Source organism: Somniosus microcephalus, chromosome 19, assembly GCF_052327205.1.
Source record: "Somniosus microcephalus isolate GS21.2 chromosome 19, FLI_Smic_1.0, whole genome shotgun sequence".
Lineage (NCBI taxonomy): Eukaryota > Metazoa > Chordata > Chondrichthyes > Squaliformes > Somniosidae > Somniosus > Somniosus microcephalus.
Window position 1 is genome coordinate 50,829,647 of NC_141005.1, and position 14,190 is coordinate 50,843,836.

At 40.3% G+C, this 14,190-nt stretch overlaps 1 protein-coding gene across 4 annotated transcripts in view; it reads right to left on the minus strand.

Annotated features, from left to right (window-relative positions):
• Positions 1-14,190, minus strand: part of LOC147104427 (mediator of RNA polymerase II transcription subunit 13-like) — a 356,394-nt gene that overhangs the window by 130,010 nt on the left and 212,194 nt on the right. For all 4 annotated transcript variants that reach the window (XM_085961771.1, XM_085961770.1, XM_085961769.1 and 1 more), the window contains one exon: positions 7,151-7,234. In XM_085961771.1, coding sequence (XP_085817897.1) covers positions 7,151-7,234 — 84 coding nt within the window. The remainder of the gene's footprint in view (positions 1-7,150; positions 7,235-14,190) is intronic.

Here is a 14,190-nt window from a genome sequence, read left to right on the forward strand (position 1 = left end):
TTCTTAATTAATCCCTTTGTCCTCCTTTGTTGAATCCTAAACTGCTCCCAATCCTCAGGTTTACGGCTTTTTCTGGCCAATTTATATGTCCTTGGATCTTATGCTATCCCTAATCTCCCTTGTTAGCCATGGTTGAGTCACTTTTTTTATTTTTATGCCAAACTGGGACGAACAAATTCTGTAGGTCATCCATGCGGTCTTTGAATGTTTGCCATTGCCTATCCACCGTCAACCCTTTGAGTGACATTCCCCAATCAATCCTACCCAACTCGCGCCTCAGACCATCGTAGTTTCCTTTATTTAAATTCAGGACCCTAGTCACGCTTATGTCCTTCTCAATTATTATATTAAAGCATATTATATTATGGTCACTATTGCCTAGATGTTCCCCTTTTTCTTCTCTTATCTGCTCTGGTTCATTCCCCATTACTAGATCCAGTAGCAAATCCTCCCTTGTTCGGCTTCTTACGTACTGGGTTACAAAGGAATTCTGTATACATCGTAAAAACTCTATTCCCTTATCCTCTTTTGGCTATTCATTTTGGGGTAGTTGAAATCTCTCATGATGATTATTCTTTTTTTTTTTTTTACTCATTTCCCTCATTTGTAGTTCTTCAGTTATGTAGATGTTGGCCATCAAAGCTTGCACGCAAGTAGTTTTTTTTTTTTTAAACACAAAAACTAAGAATAGGTGTCAAAAGGCGTTTGATACTTGCATAGAATTGAAAGGTGCAGTGAAAATGCCTATGCTTAAAGTTCATCTAACTAGCGCATGGTTAAAAAGAGACAATGATTTTCTCAAACTCTAAATAAAAGCTACGATCACTCATTGCTACAATGCTCAATGTTTTCTTTGATTCTCACTTCTAATGTAGAGAAATCAATACACTGGGTATTCTCACAACAAAATGTGACCACTGTGCATTTTGTCACACAACCAAAGCCTTGGCCTATCTTTTTTTTTATAAAAGAGAATAGGGGGAAAAAATTAGAAAGACCACCAAAAAAATTTCAGTCCTTAATCTTTCAAAATGATACAAAATAAGGCAGCAATCTGGTCTAAATCTGGGTAAATAATGCTGTGCTATTGGAGCCTCAGCTATACTCGGCTTTAAGTTTGCTCCACTGTAATTCTTTCACTGACCACATATTATTCTAACAGGAAGTGGTCTTTTGGGGATACAAATACTGCTCTTGGGGACGTAGCTATCTATTTACAGGGGAAAGAATAACCTGGATTAGTTCATTGGAAAATCCAAAATACATCTCATTTACATCTTTCATACTTTTCACCGCTTAATTCACAACAACCTGTCAACTTCCGATATTTCATTTGAAGAACCAAATGCCACAAATGTGCATTATGAATGAATCCGAATGTAGAGGTCAACAGTTTAAGATAACACTTACCATCACAATGTCTTTTGAAAAGCCAAAGCTGTTTAAGGACTGTAATTAAAATGTTGTACTGGTGCTTTGCCCATTGCTGTTTTGTAGAGTATTTTTGTTTCAACAGCGTGTGCTGATGCATCAGAGAATTGATTTGGAGGAATAACTAAGCTTGAAAATAGGAGTGCTATATGCAGTTGTTGACGCATCTTGGATTAATGACCAACTTTACTGATGTCAAAAGCAATCACTAAATATATACAGCATTCAAAAATAATCTATTACTCCCATATAGTTTACTCGGTGCAGGCTCACAATTTTAACGTGTGTTTCTATCACTAAGGGATCACTGGCACTTAGGGTTGTCAACTCTGTTTGGACATATTCCTGGAGGTATCACATGACCTCCTGCCTCCAATCGCCCCATCCCACCCAAAATGTCCATCCTCACGGTGCCCCTCCTTCTCACCAATCTGAAAGCGAATAGACTTTTCATTACTTGATTGGATGACTCTTATTTGTCAGTCAAACAGCCTCTCTTCACCCCCACCACCCCCATGTCCAACATTTTTGTAACTAGTAAACAAAAGTGTTCAAATTTTTTTTTACAAAACACAATGGCCCAGACTTTATGGTGATAATGACAGTGAAACTGTCGGTGTTTGCTGTCATTACCCCTCTGAAACTGACCACAACTTCAAGATTTAGCGCATACGCAGATAAACACGGAAATACTGACGTTGCGGTCAGTCATTTGCTGCTCAGCACAGGTTGCGCTGTGGAACTCCCCAGAGCCAGCAATCAGTTGAAATCACCCATAAGGATGAACACTTCCCCTTTTGAGATGGAATGTTGCTGTTAAAAACACCCTAAAAGTTTAAGCCTTGTTGAAAGAGGTGTAACTGGGTTTTTAATGGCGTACTGGCTGCTGAACAACCGTTCTGGCCCATAAAAGCTAATTTTATATTTGTGGAATGTCACATTTTTCCATTAAAATGATTAAGAATTACAATTTTTTAATATATTTTATAAAGTTTGTTTCTGCTATTTCAGCTTCTACCTTAATCATGTGTATGTCCCAATCTTTATTTTGCTCTCTGTAAAATTTATAAAAAAGTAAATTCGAATCTGTGCATTTCACTTCCTGGTTTGCTGTCTGTGAGAATTCTTCAATGTGATTGGCTGTTTAGCCAGCTTGATGACATCACTGTTGCTGGACGCTTAGGATTCACTTGATTTGGTGCCAGATTCAAAGAAACGGTCGGGAGAGCTGAAATTTACATCAGAGATCGCGAGAGCTTTGTGGGCAACTTTCTTCGAGGTCAGTGGCGAGAGTCGCCGCTTCGCCACTGACCACAAATTCCAGGCCAATGTTTTTAATGCCCAAATGATTTTTCTCCAGGGTAGCTCGCAGCAGTGTCCTGGAGATTAGCCTTTAATTCCTGGAGCCTCCAGGACAATCTTGGAGGGTTGTCAACCCTACTGGCACTTGTATTAAAGAAACGTGGATAGCGCATGCTAAATAGTACAGATATATAAAAATGCTTTCTGAGACTTTCCCCTGTATTGCTTGAAAGTTCAGAAATGTTAGTAAAATTGGCTTTTGATTCCAACACAATTGTAATTTAGAAATATTATTTTTCGTGGGGCGGCTCGGTTTTAGGGTGCTCCACATATATTGCGCAGTGCACAGCATTCTGGGTGCAGCTGCAGTGCAAATGCTGCTTAAAAAGTTGTGTAAATCCAAAATGAGGGCCTGACCTGAATTTGAAGTGAACTGGAGTGAGAATCCTGAAAGGGAGAGGCAGTGGAAGTGCAGCCTTTAATACTGGGTACAATTAGTTACACATCACAACTGACCACTTGGTAACAGAATTTTCACTGCTGATTTTCCTAATTGAATGCCGAGCCTTTCCTCCAAACTAATTTTTGTGGTTCCCTTCCCATCTTGTGGGCTACATGTTAGTGCATTTGTTTCAGGAAAATGTCTCATTTATAAACTCGAATTTACTGTTATACATTAGCATATCAAAAACAGTATTAGCATAATCTGGAACATTAAAATTCAAGTCCACAGTTAATAGCAACACAGGAAAGAAGATGGCACTTGTATCTCTGGAGGACCTGTAATCCACCACAAAAGCTGCCTCTCCAGATGCACTTGCCCCTGTCAGCAATGTAAACACAATGAGCCTCATAGAAGGTAGTCATATTTCCTGGTTCAATTCACCTGCATGTCATCTAAAAAGTTATACATTTGCTGGTCAATACATAACTTCTCCAAATTAGATTTTTATAGACTATAGGGTACATTAGAATCACTTGAAAACTTTATAAAGCTCTGGCCCTTAAAATTAACTGCCAAAAGAGTAATTTGTAATATATTCATAATCTACCTGCAGCAAATAACAATAAAGGAACAATTCCCAATCAGATGACTAATATTTCTGACTTCATACACAAATTGATTGGCGCCAAATATTTTTGACCAATCTAGCTTGCTTCAGATACCACTACCCACCATCAGGCAAGACTTTTGAATTACTAAACCAACCCTGCCGTGGTAGATTATAGACTTGCTGCTGAGCTAATGAAATTGTGCCCCTACAATTTAACATTTCCACATGTCAAGATGTTTTACCAGTTTACACATTTAATTTATACTTTAAAAAGTTTAGGATATTTCATACACTTGAAAATGTGCTCAGCTTTTATGCCTCAAGACAACTAGTAAAATTGAACACCTTTTCACTATTTAATCATTTTAACAATTGCATTTTTACTTAACTTGATTTCCCACCCCCCCCCCCCCACCCAGTAAAACAAATATTAAAATCTAACTTCGTTTATAATTTGCTTTCACTGAATTTAATGATATTTGGTGTTGCAATGCATTCCCAATCTGTGGAAATCATGAAAATGTGATTCTAGGATGTACAATGAATACTTATAATGTTGCCCATAAATCAGCAATATGTGGAATAAATTTCAAATTATTCCTTCTACAGGCATGACAGCAATACAAAGTTCATGCCAGTGAATAATGCATACTGTATTCACCCACCCACTTTCCTAAAAGTGATTCAAATTAGCATTGTGCTCATCGTTGATGGATTGCAGAGCTCGGGAATGGAATGACGTTTTCTCATTTTACATTTCCTTTGACCGAGAGCAGTAGATTGTGCTGCATTGATTCAAAATTATTTACGTCAAATAAATACAGCAAATGAAAACTTTAGACCGACAAACTCTTTCAGCAGGCACACTGTACTTATTCTCACTAACGGCCATAGTCCCTGGGGTACTGTGAAAAATATCAGCAGAAACCACCAATATTGGCTGAATCGATTCTGCAACTGTTCGAAAGCAAGCCATGCCTTTTATTCTTTCATCAAAACTCAGAAGCAAATTGTTGTGTGACATATACCATACTGTCACGCAATTCATCACCACTGCAAAAACTGACAACACTGTTTGACAGACTGTATAACACAGTCTTGACAAATTTAATTACCAGTATGTTAGCTGTTAGTTTATCCTGTGCACTTGGTGCTAATGAATACAAGATGAAAAAAAGTGACAAACATTACCCCCTAAAAGCAATAATTTTAAGACCTTGCTGCACTTCATTACACAGAATTTATTACTTAATTTATTAGAACCTCTACTTATTGCACCAGTTGAAACTCTGGTAAAATTGCTCAGTGATCTGCAAATAATTCTGCAATTGAGAACTTGCACTATATTTAATGCTTACATTTTATGCTTTTGTATATTGAATTTTACATAATGTTTTGTTCCAGAGTGCTTCCGAATTTCTTTGCACATGCGAAATTACAAGCAGAGTTACACTGCCAAAATACAGTGGTGCAATTCTTCTCCACAGATCCAATATGGATAACACACCAGCCCCTAGTAACGGCAATGAAAGGTTTCATTCAATTATGCATTCTGGACAATGAAATCCTTAGCCTAAATCAATTTAGTTATTCTGCAACCAATAAATCAATCCACATACTCCATGTGAACCATCGTGTCAGTTCGGAAGCAAACGTCAGTGATAACTGGACTCTTCAAATTGTATTTTAGAGATATTCATGGCCCAGAAGCAGTGAGGATATTTTTGAATCATGTTCAAAACTCTGAGGAGTTATAATACAGAAAACTCTCTGGTATCCGGCACTGACGGGACCGAGCTGGTGCCGTACCATCAAAACTGCAGTAGAAACCAGCGCTAATGTTAGAACATACGGAGCTTAGCAACAGCTTCAAAACAGTCGGCCGCAGCTTAAAAGCGTCTCTGTAGCTAAGCAACAGCTTCGGCTAGACCTTGCAGAGCCTGACTGGAAAAAAAAGCAACGAGAAGTAAAAAAAACTTCTAGGAAACGGCTCTTGAATTTTGCCGGTAGATAGAGCTTTCCGGACATTTAAGCTCCGGTTAAACGAAAGTTTCCTGTAATATTTACACTTAACTATCCCAAACTCTAAATTGATGCATCAGACACTGCTGCCAATCAAACAAGAGCCTACTATCAAGGTCTACACAGGTTATTGTCTTGCCTTAACAATAGGTCACGTTTGTGTGATACTTCCCAACTTCTTACAATATTCACAGCTGCATTCCCAGATGTGCTGGTAGCTTGCATGGGCATAATGCAGCTCAAGAGAATACACACTGAACTACTATACACCAAAGTTATTTTAAATGGGGCAAGGAGTTCAATCCAACAGGTCAGATTGCATCTCCCTGCAGCAGAGCCTTCTGGAAAACATTCTAAGCTCCACATTTTCTCCCATTCTTCAGATTTCACTAAGTGTATCCTCCTCTTCTACTTGCTCCCATTTTTTCTGACCTTCATCTGAAAAAATTGAATATTCCACCTCTAGTTTAGGGTAATAAAATAAAATCAGCTGGTCTTAGGCTAATTGTACAGCACATCTCAAGCATCTAATAGAAACATAGAAGATAGGAGCAGGAGTAGGCCATTCGGCCCCTCGAGTCTGCTCCGCCATTCAATGCGATCATGGCTGATCATCCAAACTCAGTACCCTGTCCCTGCCTTCTCCCCATATCCCTTGATCCCTTTAGCCTTAAGACATATATCCAACTCCTTCTTGAATATATTTAATTAATGAATTGGCCTCAACTGCCTTCTGTGGTAGAGAATTCCACAGGTTCACCACTCTCTGGGTGAAGAAATTCCTCATCTCTGTCCTAAATGGCTTACCCCTTATCTTTAGACTGTGACCCCTGAACAATGCCTGCACATCTCTGGTTTCCAATGGTATCATTGCCAACGAAAGCAATGACATATTGGTCAGAGTAACATACATCAAGTCTGTAATGGCTGGCAATGGAAATTATGTAAAGCACGGGGAGCTGCTTTGGCAAAAGCTGATTGAAAATGTTACAGCCACTCAAGAAAAGTCTCTGATCCCTGGTCATCTGCTTAGAACTGGTGTCAAGCAACACTTGATAATTCTTGAATCTGAAAGTTAAGCAGGCTTTGACTAATACTGGAGGGGGTTCTGGGAGTCTTGCAAGAACTAATGCAAGAATCATTGCCGGGATTCTTTAGAAAACCTGCCATGCCAAGATCCATTGGCAAATTGCATTATGCATTTTTAAACATTCTGTACTGACCACCAATTTTCTCCCAGTAGCGTAAAAATTATAAGACACCATCAAAATACAGTTTAACAGACCATACTTGATAGAGTGGTAACTAATAAGAGTCAAATTCCTCTTAGTAATGCTTACCTTTTGTTGACGGGCTTCTCATTTTTCTCGTAGGGTTTGACAAACCATTTTCCAATCCTGACAAAGTTCTTATCCATCAGACACCTAAAAGAAAATTAAGAAAAGGGCATAAATTTTAAACTTTATTTTTCATTTTTTCCTCCATCTTCAGATCGTAAGACTGCTTTCTGCAGCTAAACTGATGCCAAGGTTCTGCTAATGGAACCAGACATTACAAGGATACAACAGCAGCCTGGAATGACAAGCCATCCAGTTATCTTTCCTTTATTATGGAAAACACTTGGCTTCTACAATACAATTTTTTATAACGCGATTGGAGATGTCCTGAGATTGTGAAAGGCGCTATTTAAACGCCCTTGCCAAAAAAAAGTATTTTCCTTTCCACTCAATACCTATCCCAAGGCATGGCTGAAACAGGAAATATTGCATGTGGAAAAAGGTAGGTCCAAACGTCTGCATTTCAGGACGCAATGCATTGGAGAACCAGCCGAGGAACTTCACCGCACTCCACATATTTTCAGAAAGAAATAAGTTAACCATTGTTGTCACATGACTCAACTATACAAAGCTCAACACACTATAGTCAACATAACACCTGCCGTAACACACTTGAGCAGTGAAATGCTTCTGCTATAGGTTGTAAAAGTTTATATACGGATCAAGGCAGAACTTACCCACGATGCTCTGCAAGAGTGAAGTGCTCCATTACTATATGGAGCAAAGGACAAACTGTGCTTCCATTATCAAAGCTGACCAGAGTTTACCCATACCAGTGATCAAGAGTGAAGCAGTTCTATGAAAACAATTGGTTAAAAAATGTTTACACTCCCACTGAGCAGTAAGGGCAAGCTGTATCTTAATTAATTGAAATCTCAACTTATAGAAGCAGGAGAACACAAAGGAAAAATATAAAACAAAACCATCAGAACTGAGAGAGAAAGTAAATAGGCAAACAAGGCAAATACTTCACAAACCTGGTGCCAACTCCCACACAAGCATCAACACCAGCCATTATTATGCTTTATTTAAAAGCTAGTGCAAATCCTGTGAAGGTCGTCGAGTTAAAACGGTTCATTGAGCAGCCGCCTGGTAGCACTTTCTTACATTATTAATACCCATATTTTCCATTGCGATGACCAAGCCAACCTAATGCTCAACATTGAAAGACACTTCCATATGAGGCAGCTCCTTCAAGACATAATGCAGTCCTTCTATTACAGTAGGTACACCCCTCTCAATGTCAAATGGGAATTCGGAGTTAGCCAAACTCTGAAGGCAACAATTTAGGAAATAATTCCTCCACTCACTCCCACAGTTGGATCCACCTCCTCCAGATTCTGGGGTCAAGCACAACCATTCCCATTTACTGTCCTATAGTCTCTTGTTGGTAGGTGCCCTAGAAAAAACAACTTCTCAACAGCCTGCACTTACACCTCAAGTATTTCTCTCCTGCTGAAAGCAGAGTGTGGGTTTTTTGTATTTTGTCTTTCCTGCCTAACTTAAAAGAAAAACCGCCAACACAGAAAACAGGCCTGAGAACCATGACGATTGGCACCAGAACAAAATGTAAAATTAACATCTTGGTGGAAGGGAGAGAAAAGGAAATGAAGACATTCAATATTTTCCCATTACAGGGATGGAAATATGGTCACAGACTAAGGCAATGTGACATCCACTCCAAGATTAGAATCTGACCCCCTTCCACTGTGCCTGTTGGGTCTATGCTCAAAGGTCCCACATCTGAAAACACAGGTCTGTTACTGGGAGATATTTCTTGTGAAAGTATGCTCTGCTCCTGTTGAGAAGATGCAATTTGCCTGCTGGGTGCGAGACTGTAAGGGGCACGACTGCTTTTCAATTTCAGCACAGTAAATCTATCTATCGACAGAAAAGTAACCAGAAGTGCTGAAATGCTGGCCAGACAATATTCGGAGATATTGTGCAATTTGGTTCCCGAGGGCCTATAGGTTCCAAAATCTATCCAGCTCACAGAGGTGTACCAAATCAATGAGCCTGAAGTCAGTGACAGGAAAGAAGGGTCCAAGGAGAGGGCTCACTTACACCAGTTGCAAGACTGTTTTGGGAATGAGAGATGAAGTATCTGGACAATGATTCGATTATTTTATCCAGCTTAAGTAGCCTCACGATAGATTTTTGTTAGGAAAGGGTATTAAGGATTACAGAACCAAGGCGGGTAAATGGAGTTAAGCTACAGATCAGCCTTGATTGAACAGAATGGCGGAACAGGCTCAAGGGGCTGAATGGCCTGCTCCTGTTTCTATGTTCCTATCTCTGGTACTGGACTGTAAATTTGACTGCAGCTATCAACCATAAAAGATGTTATGACCGTTTCCAACAGAAAAGGCCACTCGTTAATTCCAGCTATCAAGAAAGTGTTATTTTTCTGGAAATGAGACGATCACTAATCATTCAAAATACGACCCTTATGAAGGTTACCTACAAGATTGATTCTGTTCAAAATTCAGCAGGTTTACAAGAGGCTTTATTTCAAAGAAGCAGCAACATTGGAAGTGCCCAGATAAAATTCTCACGGGAACTTCGAAAGGCATCAGGAAAGCAGGATACCAAGCCCAATAGAAACCATTAGGAGGGGTGCAACGAGCTTGATCAAAAGGGTGGGTTTTAAGGAGGGTCCTAACAAGAGTGGGAGGCGGAGTGATTCAGGGACGGTGTACCGGAGTGGGGCCTAGGCAGCTGAAAGCATGGCTTCCAATGGTGGGATGAAGGGAGGGGGATGTGCAAGTGGCTGGAGACAGAGGGATACACTTCAGGAGTTTGGGGGTACTTATAGGGCTGGAGGAGGTATTAAGACAGGGAGGGCAGGGGCCATGAAGGATCAGATTTTTAAATTTGAGGCAGTGCAGGTCAGCGAGAACAGGGCTGATGGGTGAGGGGACTTGGCGCAGGATAGTAGATGGAGAGCAGTTTCGTTTTTTAAGATGAACTAAGATTCATAAGGTTAAAGGATGGGAGAGTGCCCAGCAGAGCTCTTCAGTAATCAAGTCTGGAGGCGACAGACATGAATGAAGGTTTCATCCACAGATGGGCTGGGGCAATGAAGCAGGAAATATTACGGAGGTGTAAGTAGGCGGTCTTTGAGACGGAGGGGATATGGGGGTCACAAACTCAGTTCAGGAATAAACACAACATAGAAGTTGTGAACAGTCTGAAACAGTGCCCAGGGAAAGGGGATGGAGTTCTGGCACGGTCACAGAATTTGTACCGGGGCCAAAGATGACAACTTTGGTCTTCGCAATGTGAAAGCTGTTTGCTGGACCACCCTCTGGATTCTTTTCGAAAGGATGTTATATGAGAGTGATCAGATAGGGGTGTGAATGAAACCTCTGGAAAATGAAGGCAGCTGTGATCACCCTGAGAATTTAGCATGACACCCAGCACTTGGAGCCTGTATCATTCTTCAATGGCTATGATCATTCATTCATCTCTGAACTTTTCCCCAATTGATTCTTTTTGTTTAAGCTTTTTTGTTTTATGACATGCTGGAATATCTATAACTACTTGGATATGACAGAATAGCGAGTAAAAGCATTCAAGTAGTTAGCAAAAGATGAGGAATATGAGGCAATGAAAAAGACACTTCATCTTCTCCAGCTTGAACTTAACATAGGAGTGTTCATCATCATCACTGATTGGAGAGAAACAAGAGAGCAACTATGCCAAAAATAAATCCTACCGTGTTGTCAGGGTAGTTTGTGTAAATCAAGCCTTCAAAATGTCAGCAATATGTCAAGCATGAAAATCTCACCATCAGCAATATGGAGCTGATTTTAAAAAAAAATTATTTCTGTACAAAAATACCTTCGACTTCTTTGGTACTTGCATCGAATTTCAAAACATGGACTTTACTTCATAACGTGCATGCAAACTATTTGTTATGCCACACAGAGTCCTGCGCCAAAATATTACTTCTAATCTAGCGTGAAGTAATAGTTTAAGCTCAAATAATTTTCCCCCCTTATTTACGTTCACTAATCTACATTTATGGGTGCATGAATTACCAGATAGCCAGTTTCTACTACTTCATGCACACAAGACACTTACGGTGAAGCAATGCATTAAAAACATTATTTCACCATTCAATAAATTTCAAGCCAAAAACATCAGTGCTGTCTTTGGGTACGGCGTTCACCTTTTTTCACTGAAGTTCATCCTCCACATATAGTAAGATATTGTGCTGGCAAAAAAAAAAATTTCCATTTCAGGAAGTTACCTCCTTAAGGAGTCAGGTAACCTCACCCTTCATTGCACACCCTCACCCTCAATTCTTATCCCAGAGGAGCCAGCATCAAGGCCCAAAGTACAGCAAGGATACAAAACCTTAATGAATATGAAAGAAGTTTCTAAGAGCCTATATCTGGAGATCAAGTTTGGAGCACCACAGTGCCAAGTACTCATTATCTCAAGATGCCAAGAGTATAATGCTTAGCATCAGCATGCACACTGCAAGTTGCAGTCCCTGCAAACAGCTTCAAGAGAACTCGGTTTACTTAAGTAATGCCTACGGCACGCTCTATTTGCCTTGATAGGGCTTCCAGCCGATGTTCAGCAATGGGTTTACCTAAAATTTGCTTTGAAATGACATGGACTGCTTATATTGACAAAACCATTATCCTATCTATGCAAAACCCTGATGTTCTACACACAAATAAAAATAATGAGTGATTTCACAAGAGTGAGATGGAATTATGATCCCAATATCACGAGAAAAGCACTCTCAAACATTCTTCAGCAGAATGGCAGGTCCGCCAAACAAAATGTGTACACCAATCAAAACTCTGATGGTGTCATTTAGAAACTAGGTGCAAGTACAAAGCATAATAGACACACAGAACAAGTTACCAGCAAAGCAGCAAATAAGATGAACAGATTCAAGAGATAACAAGGTTCCTGTTGAAAGACTTGGCTAGATGAAGAGAGAAGTTGGGGGAAAGAGATTCAGATCAACCAAAAAACAGCAAACCTCCTGTTCCTAAACTTGCCTATGTTGCTACGCGTAAGGAATGCTCATTCATATGCCAAACGAGATCAACAACTACAACTTGCACTTATATAACGTCTGTAACGTTGCAACACCTTCCAATGCACTTAAGGCAGGGGGAACGAGCATTGCTTAAGACTTAAGAGGAGATGGTTTCAAGGAGATGTTTGAAGGTGTGGAAACAAAATGCCTGAAAGCTCAGGCACAAGTAGTAGGGTGAGGGGAAAGAGAACCCACTGGAGACATTCACTTTTATATTGCATCAGACCCATGCTCGTAGCATCAGCTATCAATGAGAGGGTCTCAGCTGCAACCTGAAAGTAAATGTGCTGTGATTTGCAACGGTTGGTAGCAAATTTCAGCAAGGTTACTTTTGGGCTGAAGCTGGCTGCAAGAGACCCACATGTTGGGAACTCGTGCAATTAGCACGTGTTGAGAAATATAAACGCAGTTTAAAAAGCTGCCACCTGTAGAAATCAGATTACATTTACCTTCTTAGATAAATAGCCCAACAAGGCCAAGACCACTCTCAGACCAGCCCCTTCCCCCCAGCAGAACTATGTTCTGACAAAAGGTCATCGCTCCAAACATCAACCAGTTTCCCCTTCCCCCCAGCAGAACTATGTTCTGACAAAAGGTCATCACTCCAAACATCAACCAGTTTCCCCTTCCCCGTCCCAGACAAAAAAAACAACTCTGCATTCCCTTGCCATGAACAAAATGGAGAATATAGCTGCAGTTTTGGTCTTCACAATGTTTAACTAGAGGAAATTGCAGCTCATCCAGGACTGGCTGTCTGACAAGGTGGTCATGTCTTACAAACTTGATTTGAATTTTTTGAAGAAGTTACTAAGTTTGTTTATGAAGGTATTCCAGTTGACCATTGTCTACCTGCATTTTCAGAAATCCTTTGATAAAGGTACCTCACACTAAGTTACTTCATAAAATAGAATATTGTGGTATCAGTGGGAATTTGATATACTGGATTAGGAATTGGCTCCAATCCCTCAAGCAAAAAGTTGCAGTCAACAGTTATGGATTTGCCTAGAGGTAGGTTACGAGTGGTGTCCCCCAGGGATCGGTATTAGGCCCATTACTCCTTTCACTAATGAGCTGGACAGTGGTGTTGGAAGTATGGTCAATTTGCAGATAATACTAAAATTTGTTCAAGGGTTAAGACTGTAAAGGAGTACAATCTTCTGCAAAAAGATTGAGATGCGCTAGGGGAATGGGCCAAACAATGGCAAATGGAGTGTGATGCATACAGGTAGGACCAACACAGAATATACTTATCATTTACAGGGAATGATACTGAACGCAGTTGAGAGAAAACAATCCAAGTGTTATTGTACACAGATCACTGAAGGATCACGACCAATACAGAGAAACCAAAGCCACAGCCAAAGCAAACAGGATAGTGGGTCGTATGAATAGAACATTCAGTACAAATCAAAGGACATGATTCTGTCCTTACACAGGTCATTGGTTAGACCACATCTGGAGTACTGCGTCCAGTTTGGTCCTCTCGCAGAGTGGGTATATGGTGAACTTGGAAATCGGTGAACTTGGAAATCATTCAGGGGAGCCAAAAGAATGCCTCTCATCTTCAAGAAACTTAGTTACTCAGATAGGCTTAAAGAGCTGGGTTTATTTACTTTACAGCAGCATAGATTTAGAGGCAACTTGATAGAGGTATATAAAATAATACGGTTGTATTGTGTGCCTGTTGATGGATTATTTCAGTTTGACAGAGGGGGGGGGGAAACCAGAGGACATGCGCAAAAGCAGAAATAGGCTAGATGTTAGGTGCTCCTCAGATAGTGCAGCACTCCCTCAGTACTGCAGTTAGGTGCACCCCCCCCCCCCCAGTAGTGAGCCTCTGGAATGCATTGCCGGTTTTGTGCAAGCCTTCAAGAGGGAGTTGGTGCAGAGATCATGTCACGTAAAATGTAAGTGGATTAACAGTTAACATACGCATGGTCAATATGATTTCCAGGACTGGGTTTGATCACCTGAGGGA